General features: G+C 37.7%; 1 protein-coding gene across 1 annotated transcript in view; it reads left to right on the top strand.

The window, feature by feature from the left end:
• The window catches only part of LOC125224957 (membrane alanyl aminopeptidase-like), a 29206-nt gene extending 21818 nt beyond the window's left edge, over positions 1–7388 (top strand). The window contains exons 19-28 of the mRNA XM_048128476.1: positions 112–295; positions 882–1123; positions 1440–1629; positions 1935–2127; positions 2395–2495; positions 2965–3141; positions 3417–3601; positions 4414–4581; positions 5102–5245; positions 7322–7388. Coding sequence (XP_047984433.1) covers positions 112–295; positions 882–1123; positions 1440–1629; positions 1935–2127; positions 2395–2495; positions 2965–3141; positions 3417–3601; positions 4414–4581; positions 5102–5245; positions 7322–7388 — 1651 coding nt within the window. The remainder of the gene's footprint in view (positions 1–111; positions 296–881; positions 1124–1439; positions 1630–1934; positions 2128–2394; positions 2496–2964; positions 3142–3416; positions 3602–4413; positions 4582–5101; positions 5246–7321) is intronic.
• The last annotated feature ends 4884 nt before the right edge of the window (positions 7389–12272 follow it).

Here is a 12272-nt window from a genome sequence, read left to right as displayed (position 1 = left end):
AAATGTATGGCGAATTTATCAATGAATTCATTCATAATTTCTCCATGCACTTTTGCTGCTGATAGTACATGTAAACTGATAACATTTCAATTACAAATCATCTTTTCGCAGCGAATCCCTCCTCCTATATGTGCCCGAAGAATCGACCCCGTACTTCAAATACCGCGTGGCACAGATCATTGCCCACGAGACCACGCACATGTGGTTCGGGGACCTGGTCACCTGCCACTGGTGGAGCAACACCTGGCTCAACGAGGGCTTCGCTGACTACTTCCAGGATTACATCACTGCCATTGTAAGTTTCATCTGAAACAAAAACCTAAGCTGTCTCCTGTGAGCTTTTAATGTTTTAGAATAAGTTTACTTCATGGAAATATAAATTTTGGTTCTTTTAAGGAACCGCTTGGGGATAAACACACCGTGTTTTTTCAAACAAAGAATGTAATTTTTCGTGACTTTTATGATCATAATTGAGTAACTTAATTTAAGACGTCAAAAACACAATACATGACAGAGATGCTTTAGGCTTTGACGACAATTTGACGCCTTGCCCATAAAATATTAAAATGTGGGTACTCAGACAACGATATATATAATATATAAATACTTATATACATAGAAAACATCCATGACTCAGGAACAAATATCTGTGCTCATCGCACAAATAAATGCCCTTACCGGGATTAGAACCCGGGACCGCGGCGCAGCAGGCAGGGTCACTTATCTAGACCATAGTGTACCTTTCTCGTTGATTCACTAGAAATTTTCGTGTGACATCATATCCTTAAAAACTTTTCTGTTTGTTGATTCACCATAAAAAGGAAGACCTAGGGAAGAAGCCCCCTAATAGTGCGATGTATATTATTCAAAATGATTTTCAGATCGAACCAGACGTAGGTTCCGCCGATCAGTTGGTCACAGGCTCAGTCTACGATGGTTACAATGCCGACGAATCCCCAACATCTCCCGCCATCACCAACAACGAGGTCAACTCTCCCGCGGAGATCCACGGCCATTTTGGAAAGATAACCTATCAGAAAGCTGGATCTATCATTAGGATGGTGCACCATTTGATTGGGGATGACGCGTTTAAATTGGGTCTGCAGAGTTACTTGAAGGCGAAGTAAGTTATTTCCGGGTGATTACATGAAAATGAATGTAACGATTCCGATAAAACAATTTAAAACCTTTCGAACTGGGGCTAATTTTCATTGCGACGACTAAACGCACTATTGGAATTGTTTAAAAATCTAGCTGAACCGCCATATACATCAACTCCTACTCACCACAATGTCTTGAAACTCGTTTAATAGTATCGCAGTTAATAACAATAATAACTTGTTATTCCTAGCTTACATTTTCTGAGGAAGGCCTTGGCATTTAACATTTTTCTTCTTCTACTGCTTGCAGATTTAGTAAAAAGAGCTTGTTATTTTCAGTCAATTTGAGGTTGGCTACCCTGAAAACCTTTACTCCGCACTACACCAAGAAGTCACCAACGCCAACTCTTTTACCAACTACCCAGAATTTAACATCGTTGACGTAATGGGACAATGGATAGCAAAGGCTGGTCATCCTGTTTTGACCGTCAATATTGACTATGAAAATGAAACGGCAACGTTAACTCAGGTAGGTAAACATGAATCTGACCAAATTCAACTCTCTGCGTAAAACAGTCACCAAAAGCACAAAAGTTATCAATGAAAACAATAATGAACTTTCGAAAACTTTCTTTATCTCTTTTAACATAGATTTTTTTATTCTTTTGTTAGTAAAGGATCATTTTATCTACAGCTTTGGAAGTTACACACTGCTTGAAAAAAGGAAAAAATAGAAATTGATTAAGATTTAATAGTTTAATTGTTTATAACTTTAACCGTCTATCCTGGTCGATAATTTTATTAAATGTACGTAATGAAATCTATACTTTTCAGAAACGTTTCTACATAGACTCATCGCACCAATCAAACGAAACGTACCCCATCCCCATCACATACACCACGGAGCTCGTGAAGGACTTCACCAATACCAAACCCGTGTTCATTATGAACGAGGAATCTAAGGAATTGAATCTGACTGGAATTAGTGAAACGCATCCTTGGGTCATATTCAACGTGCAAGAGACTGGTACGTATTGTTCAAAGTTTGGATAATATTTTTGAAAAACCGGCGGTCGGCTATTGCGCCTAAGTTTTTATAGTCGTTTATGGTAAGACATTTTTCAAACCGTTTTTACCCAGGTACTAAATTACTTTACCAGATCAGATGACCTAGAAGCTCACCCAGAGCTTCCTAAGTTTAAAGACAAAATATAGTAAAGAGACTTTTCAAAATATTAACAAAATTATAAATAGGTATTTCATACAAATTATTAATTTGATTGTGTTATAACAGGTTTCTACAGAGTCAACTACGATGAACATTCATGGAAACTTATAGCAAATGCTCTAAAAGGAAATTTAAGAGAACAAATTCATCATCTCAATCGGGCTAAGGTAAGAATGATTAATAATATATGATTATATGTACAGTATTTTGCCAAACTATCAACTTAATCAGCGACATACAATATTTCAAAGCTATTAAGAGTCAGAAGCTATTTTAGTATCATTTATAATGATTGAGATGATAGAAAGGGATAAACAATTATAAATGACCTGTTTGATCTAAAATGCGCCATTCATTTTTATATTTACAAAAGATGCATTTAAGCTGTTAAACAATCAATTATATCTAAAATAGAATTATTACATAAACTCTTACGAAATTTTACTATAAGTAATAAATAACAACTAACTATGTTTTTTCTCTCTCAGATCTGTCAGATCTCGTTAAATATAACAAGCGTCATCTATTTTTATACAAGCATCTGAGCTGCATCCATCGCGCTTATATTAAAATTGTTCGTTTATTTATACTTCCTCCTTTTTCTGACCTTGGCTTATAAGACTCATTGTTTTACAGATCGTGAATGATTTATTCGCATTTGTGTACGCCGATGAAGTGAAGTTTGACCAGTTGTTCCAAGTATTGGAATTTTTGTCGGATGAAACTGACTATTCGGTGTGGTATGCTGCTATTCGAGGCTTGAGCAAATTGAGAGCATCTTATTTGGGATCGGATGCTCAGGAAGACATCGAGGTTTGTGTATAAAACTATTATCGTGTAAGTATAAAAGTAGGTATATCGTCGCCTAGCACCCATAGTACAAGCTTTGTTTAGTTTGGGGCTAGCTTGATCTGTGTAAGGTGTCCTCCAATATTATCTACCTAGAAAATGAACACGTACTTTATCTATATTTTGAGGGTTTTATACTTTATCGGCTTGATAACTAAAGTTAGAGTACGTTTATGAATAAAGGGGGTTAGTATTGTAATTTTGTTGTTGTGAGCATATGTATTTTTCTTTAATTCTAGACATACGCGCTCAAACTCCTCGACGGGATCATCAACAAACTGGGCTATGACGTCAAGGCTACTGACAGCTTCGTCACTCTCAGGAACCGCATGCAAGTCTTGGAATTCGCATGCAAGTTAGGTCATCAGGGCTGCATTGATAAGACCGTGGAACTCTTCAAGAATTTCAAGGAAAATGGCGTTGAGTAAGTATTGGTCAATATTAACTCTTGCATTATAGCCATATAGGAAATCTAATTATTAATCAGAAATAACACGAATAAAATTGGCTTCACAAACAACGAGCTGACGATTTTGTAAAATCCATACTAATAGTATAAAATGGGAAAGTGTGTGTTTCTGTTTGTTTGTTCGTCTTTCACGACAAAACGGAGCGACGAATTGACGAGATTTTTTTAAGTGAAGATAGTGGAAGGGATGGAAAGTGACATAGGCTATTTTTGGTCTCTTTTTATCGGGGGGCTTAGGATCGCGCGAAAACTATAAGTGCTAGCATTAAAGTGTTGTGAGAATTTGTAGTAAATGAGAGATTTGTAGTAAATTTATTAGGGATTACTTTGTTCCTGCACGTTTTTTCTGTATCTTCAACGGTTTTGTCAGAAATCCAGAAAAACCGCGTTTTCGGCTCTTTAAGGAGGGATAGAGGGGTGATGCAGAGGGGGAGGGGTGGGGAGGGTTGATTAAAAATAACTTCGGCCTATAATACATATCCCAATTTAAAAGAATCTTTCATTAATTATGCCAATTTTTCATTCATAACTTTCCAGGAGCAACGTATTATAAAATAACATTAGCGGGCGTAGCACACTATTGGATCAATTTTATCATATCGATGCGTCCCTATAGCACTTTCAAATATTACGAAAAGGACGGCCTGACTTTATGTCGTTTATCACGGAACTGTGTTTGCCTGCCAGGTTAACATGACGTTGTAAGAGTGTTGACTTGTAATCCCAACTTCTAACTAGGTACTAATACATCTCACTATCTTTACCAGAGTATCACCAAGCTTGCGACCAGTAACCTACTGCAACGGTCTCCGTCACGGTGACAGTGACGACTATGACTTCTTGTACCAACGCATGAAGACCACGAACCTGGCCAATGAGGTGTGGGTCATCGGATACGCTCTGGGATGTTCCAGTGATGAGGATAAACTGAGGAGGTATAAGTTGTTTCTTTTCTTAAACACATCGTTTAATCATTTTGTTGATTCCTTTTACATCGGGCTCTACTTTAATCCTTAAGTCTATCCCCTAAGTTTTAATAGACCTTAACCCTTAAGTTCTACTTGTCTGAACAAGAGGGACATATTTACCGCTTTCATTTCTAAGTGATGGTTCACCACATTCAATTCCTTGATTTTAAACATCTATCTATCCGATTGAGGGTTAAAAGTTGAAACTTTACGTTTATATTTAAATACCTGGATGATATTTTTACTCGACAAATCTATCGTTTATGTGTTCTGTGTCTATTTCACCATCATTATACATTTGAGAGGCACTATTAGGTGGAGCAATATCTATTGAATTTGTTTGTTTAGATTTTTCCTTTACACCTTACAACAATACTTTCTCTATCTCCTTCCCTAGATCTATGTTTTCTTTTCTAGCTATTAAACTTCAAAGTTTTGACGGACTATTATGGTATACGAGTTTTACAAAAACTGTTATTTATTTCAGCTACCTAGTATCAATGTTGGAGGAAGACAGCCCGATCAGAACACAAGACCTTACAACGCCTTTAGCAAGCATTTTAAGCAACTACGAACACGTTCACGTAGTTCTAGAAGAGTTAAAACAGAACTATATGCTTTGGACTACCATGTAAGTATACTACTTCTCTGTATCTACTCTACTTCTTGTATAATATTATCTAATTATTTTTTCTTCTTCTCCAGCCTAGCGTTTTCTTGACTTAGCGCCAGGGGTCCGCTTTCCTGCTCAATCTATATATAATTATATTTAAAAAAGTATTTGTACCTCTATATTGTTTTACCCAAGACCTTAAGTGGCCACCGTCCATCCTGTGCCGTCTTCGTTAAAAGAATGTTGGTTTCTAGTAAACCAATTACTTTATGTATAGAGGTACATAATTATGTCAGTTCATAACACTATTGTTTTCATTAAAACCCTCCACTTTATGTCCTTGTCGTTAAATATACCGTATTGTTTTATTTTTGTTATCTTTCGTGATATTTGCTAAACGGCAAATGGTGGCCTTATATACGTACAGTCACCAGCATAAATAAGTGATGATTTCAGTACCTTGTCGAATTTAACCGTTTGACAATTTCGTATGTCAAAAATTTATACATTTATTAATATGTACATTTCAAAAAAGATGTTAATGTGACAAGGTATAGAAATTCATCATTTATTTATGCCGGTGACTGTACATAAAATTTTAATTTATTTATTTATTACAAAACTCAATCCCCCACGGACGACATAGTTTTAAAGATTACTGAACATTCATAAAAAACGTGAACCTTTAATATAAAATTAAGGACATAACACTAAATTACGTGTTGAGGAATCCATTTCCTGATTTTTCGTGATTAGCTTCTATGCGATATAAAAGTTTAGCTCTCAATGATTTGGGTTTACGACCGACATACCACTTTACTAGAACGCTAATGACTTAATCAATCAGGTATAAAAATAAATAAAGTGTGGGCATATCTAACTTTAGATTTTTCTACCGTTTTATTTATTTATGTATTTAAACTTCATTGCACAAATTTACAAAAAAAGAGTACAAATGGCGGACTTAACGCTTTGAGGCATTCTCTACCAGTCAATCATTGAGCTAAAGAGAAACCGTAGTTTGGTGCAGGATTTTTAAAATTAAATAAGAAAACACAAGTCAATATATACATATAAAATACATATACCGTTTTGTGGGAAGAGGAAATAATGATTAATCGTATAATTAGTAAAACTATGAGTTTATTTTGTAAAAGTATGAATTATTTGTACCTTAGCGGGTCGGGGTGTGATGCGTGCATGTCAAACAAAACAATTGAAGCTCATACAAGTGTCATTGGGCGTTTTCCAAAATAAATCACGAATATCTAATTTCACCAGCATGTCAATCACAGCTGAAACGATAAAAAAATTTGAAGAACTCGACAATACGTCACACGTAGTAAGTTCATAACTAAAATCGTGACGTAAAAGGAAAAAAAGGACACATTTTTTTATCGTCAGGATCCAATTTTCACAAGAATGAGCCCAAATCACGAATATCTCCGACGCCAAACGAAAGCGAACGCCGCTGGCTCTGTTACGCAAGCGCGATAGAGATAGATATCTACTAGCGCTTCGTTTCGTGAGCGTTTCGTGAGCGACCAGGCCCCGTAGCCGAATGGCATTTCTCCGACGCCAAACGAAAGCGATACGCCGCTGGCTCTGTCGCGCCAATACGCAAGCGCGATAGAGATAGATATCTACTAGCGCTTCGTTTCGTGAGCGTTTCGTGAGCGATTGTGCCATTCGGCTAGCCACCCTGATCAGGACGTGTTTGGGCTGATTATTCTCAGAATCACGAGCTGATTCGATCCCGACGATAAAAAAATTGTGTCCTAAATTTTCCATACAAAATTCTAGTTTCCAATACGTCACGCACGTAAAATCGTGACGTAAAAGGAAAAAAAATAGGACATTTTTTTATCGTCACAGGATCGAATCAGCTCTCATCACAAGAATGAGCCCAGAGCCCCAGACACGTCCAGATCTGGTGAAATTCGATTTTCGAGATTTATTTTGGAAAAGGCCCCCTTCCTGAGTGCTCACTGGATACACACGCTCGCCCGCCCTGCTTCTCGCCCCGCCAAACGCTCAGCTTCGAGCGTCCACTCAAGTCCCTACACTTAGTTTGACCAGATTTTTTTTTGCCAGATATCCCTCAATGGACACCATTCTTGCAACTGTTGCTTCCGCTCTACAGAAGCCATACATATACTGAAGCAGTTTTCGAATTTGCCAAGAGTGGCACTGAAGCTTTAGTAGTTTCATGTGCTCTGGAGGTATGTATACATTTTTACTCCAATTACATTTGCATTAGTTTACATTCAAAATTTATGCCCTTATTTTCATATTGTTGTTTAGTCGCGACGAAAAATCTTTACGATGGGAGGGTTCCGTGGCTGTAGATTTATCTTATATCTTTAAACAAGTAATTCTTGTATATTTATTTATATAATTATACCGACGATCTCGGAAACCGCTCTAACGATTTAGCTGAAATTTGTTATGTGGGGGTTTTCGGGGGTGAAAAATCGATCTAGCGTAGCCTTAGATTCCGGAAAACGCGAATTTTCGAGTTTTCATACATGCAGACAGATCGCATGTGGGGTTTCAAATCCCGGCCAGAAATTAAGTTTTTTTTTATTTATTTATTTATAAGAGTTTTTTTTTAATCTAAAGACGTGATATAATAAAATTTATCGCCCAGATATTATAAATAAAATTAAATACTAGGGAGTCACTTGGTGAGGTGCAAGCACACATTGCTCGCCTTTAGTGTTGGTCAAAGGTTTCTAGCCTTATCACAGATACAACAACCATACATATACTAGATAATTTTCCACATTACGATGGGCACGGTCTATTTGTCAGGACATTAGCCACGTAAACTGAAGACCCGGGTTCCATCCCAGCCAGTGGGCTTAGTCGTTTTTTCTGCCAATGTCACTCAAACGCCTTTGTAATATGGGCACGGCTAAGCTAAGCTTTCCACTTGTCCTCCCGTGTTGCTAATTTGTCCCAAATGACCGTCAACAATACCCAAACGACGTCCGCAAACATTCATTAACCGCTAATCGCCGAGAACCCGCTAACCCTTTACTGGGTCACCACTCACCACTATTTGCATATCCGTCTATTTGCAATCAACAGGGCATTTAGGAAAATGCACAAACGCTTAAAATAATATCGTTATCGTAGCTAGCAATCTGAAATCTGTATCTCTATCGCTCTTCCGTATTGGTGCGACAGAGCTCAGACCACAGATTATTAACTAATACTAATGAGTTACCACGTAAAACTCAGAAGAATAGTAGGTAAGTGCGTTTTCACATTATCCAATCCGTTATCGGATGTAGGACCGATATCTTATGCATTGAAGACGCCATCTTTGATTTTTACCTTTGAAATCCTTCCGACATCCGATATCGGATCGGAATAAAACGCACTAAGGGCATTTGTGAGATGATGATTTGTACCTAAGTCATGGATATTTTCTATGTTTTTATTGTTGAGTCATAGGAAAAACATCAAACTATGTTAAGGACTTCACAAAATTTGAATAATATATACCTGTTGGGAAACAGACACTGGTGTTGGGCGTTAGTATACTTGTAATAGAACATTACGATACAAGTGCGTAAAAAAGGGAAGTTCGAAACGAGTGGCAATAAATTAAAACACGACCGAAGGGAGTGTTTTAAATCGACCCGAGTTACGATTTTCCTTTTTGCACGTGTGTCGTACGACGTTTTTCAGTACAGATAGCCCTCCGAAGTTTCGACCTGACAAGAAATGACCCACTTCTCGCACTAGTGCGTAAAAAAACACCATCTGTACTGAAAAATGTAGTTAATAGAAGCAATATTTATGAATCGGGTCCACTGCAAGTGCTGTGACGAAATGCAGGTATATTGACGACTTTCTCAATGTCAAGAACGACTTTGCAAACTGGACGCTTGCCAGAAACTAGAATCTGAATGACATTGGGATTTACGGTTTTTGCATCAACAAAAATAAAGCAAATAAATTAATTTTATAGGACATTCTTACACAGATTGACTGAGGCCCACGGTAAGCTCAAGAAGGCTTGTGTTGTGGGTACTCAGACAACGATATATATAATATATAAATAGTTATATACATAGAAAACATCCATGACTCAGGAACAAATATCTGTGCTCATCACACAAATAAATGCCCTTACCGGGATTCGAACCCGGGACCGCGGCGCAGCAGGCAGGGTCACAATTATACTTTTTTTCTTGTAAAACCCATGACTAAGTACTTTGTTTTTAATGTTTGTATGTTCGGGTTAAATCATGAAAGGTAAATTTGAGCCACTTTTAACATTGAGCTGCAGCACACCTCGGACACTGGCGCCGAAATATATGAAAGAGGCGCGTTCGTTCGCACACATTCTGAGCTCGTGTAGGTGAACGCGTACCATGCTTGTATGTGTGAGTACGATAGTAATATCTGTTATACTGTGGCTGCAGTGAGTTGTTTTAATGACAATGTCATATAATATATTACCGTCGGTGTAAACTGAAGATGAACATTGGAAGTCAGAAAAAAAATCTGTGATAAAACACCGCAACATAACTTTTTGTCTTTGACTGCCTGTAAAACTTTCTCACTGACTTCTAGAGGTAAATTATGTATAATGACACTAAAGATTCGCCTCGGCTTCACACGGGTATTATTATGTATACCTACACTACCCTAATGAAACACTCTATCTACCTACTGAAAAAAAAAACTGCATCAAAATTCGTTGCCTACAAGTAGTTTAAAGATCGAAACATCATGAGACAGGCAACGGGTATTTTACCTACTTTATTTTATTAACCCTGGACGCAAAAACTAAGATACGTTTGACGTGTCTGTCTGTGTGTGTGTGTCCGTTTGTGGCATTGTAGCTCCCGAACGGATGAACCGATTTAGATTTAGTATTTTTTGTCTGAAAGCTGAGTTAGTCGGGAGTGTTATTAGCCATGTTTCATGAAAATCGCTCTACTATGTCGCAGTCAGGGTTTTTTTCAAAATTTTTATTAATCCCCGACGCAAAAACGACGATACGTTTGACTTGTCTGTCTGTCTGTATGTGTGTGTCTGTCTGTAGCATCGTAGCTCCCGAACGGATGAACCGATTTAGATTTAGTTTTTTTTTTTTTGAAAACTTAAGTCGGGAGTGTTCTTAGCCATGTTTCATGAAAATCAGTCCACTATGTCGCGGTTGGGGTTTTTTCAAAATTTTAATTTTGTGGTTAGGTTAGGTTAGGTTACTATTAGTAATGATGCCATTGCTTACACAAATTAACATAAAACCACATCTGACATTGTATGCGCAGTAGGTCAGTTCACAATTGGCAGTTACCTCATTTGTATTATCAATTAGCTTGGACAGCATTAATTAATTTGTCCACACGAATACCAGAAATGTAACAATTATGTCAATTACCGCAAAATAATATGTCCTTGCGTAATTTCGCCCTTTTCGGGTATGCTAATACATCACAGTATTTATAATAAAGAGTACTATCGTACAGTATGGCCACTCCCGCTCCCCGCTGAAAGTGCCGACCGTCCTCTCGGTTAGCTCACAGTTACCAGTGGACCTGTCATATTTCACTCATACAAGCATAATACGCGTTCACCTACACGAGCTAGGACTGTGTGCTAGGAATGCGCCTCTTTCAATATATTTGATCGCCAGTGTCCGAGGTGTGGCGACATGTCACTTTATTCTCTTGTATAGTATGACTCGGTGCTAGCATTGACGATTGATGCTAGCACCGATGTCTTTGATTACTCTCTTCTCTTCTTTACATTACCCACCACTCATTACCATTCTTTACGTTACCCTCTGCGGGGGTGTAGGGCTCGAATCATATTTCTCCATTACGGCGGTACGCTTTGAGGCAGCAGCCCTAATGCTATCAGCCTAGGGCACTATGGGCTAATAACCTGTATGCCTGAAACTGCACTATTACTGAAACTAGAAACAAAAGAAACCGGTATTTGATTACAGACAGACAAAACTGTAAAGTACTTATAAGTAGTTAAAATATTAATTATCAAAATCATTTCATTTATCATATTGCGAATTCAAATTAATACAATCGCGTTCAGTTATATCTATACATTCTATACACACTTCCGCCAACAAATTTATCTGAACACGACTGTAATGCTATGAGCGTAAGCATGATTTTTTAAAATGTACCAGTAGTTATACATTTAACTGAACGATACTATCTTTATTTCCGATGTTCCAAGACAGATTAGAAGCGGCTTATATGAATTATGAACACGTGATCATTGATTATGATGATCTGATACTGACACGCTTTTGACTGGTTTTTATAGGTACATCTGTCGTCCTAATATCTGCTTTATCTCTTGACCCACCCCGGGTAAAACACCCCGTCGTTTCTGCGCAGGGGGTTAAAAAAAATGTTCACCCAATTTTACTACAAAAAATATTGTTTCAGTTCGAAAACTGGCTATCAAGCTGCGAATGCGGTGCCCAGGCGCTAACCAGTGCCAAGACTGCCCTAGACCAAGCCAGGGCCTCCACAAAATGGGCCGACAACCACAAGCAAGACATCTTGGGCAGTCTGAGGAACCACGGTATCACGGCAACCCCGTCTTTGTATGTTGTGTTAGGTATTGCGACTGCTATGGTTTGTAAATATTAGAGTAGGTGATTTTTTAATTGTGATCGCTCGATTTTATCCGTTGTCTGTTGAAAACGACGAAATTTTATTTTTTAAGAATGAATCTATTGTAGGTTCTCATTCTCTTAGTAGAATTTAAATGCCTAGTCATGGATTATTGGTCGCGGCCCTGGGTTCGAATCCCGATAATGGCATTTATTTGTGTACTAAACTAAACTAAACTAACTATCTTCGCTTAGCACCCATAGTACAAGTTTTGCTTAGTTTGGGGCTAAGTTGATCTGTGTAAGGTGTCCCCAATATTGAAATCGAGCGATCGCATTTAAAACATAAACCAACATGCAGATAAATATTTGTTTAAGCAGAATATCATACAGGGGTACAATCGTTAATAGATACTTTCCAGATATCATAAAATTGTC

The sequence above is a fragment of the Leguminivora glycinivorella genome, chromosome 3, assembly GCF_023078275.1.
Source record: "Leguminivora glycinivorella isolate SPB_JAAS2020 chromosome 3, LegGlyc_1.1, whole genome shotgun sequence".
In the NCBI taxonomy this organism is placed as follows: domain Eukaryota; kingdom Metazoa; phylum Arthropoda; class Insecta; order Lepidoptera; family Tortricidae; genus Leguminivora; species Leguminivora glycinivorella.
This window is presented reverse-complemented; position numbering and strand designations above follow the sequence as displayed.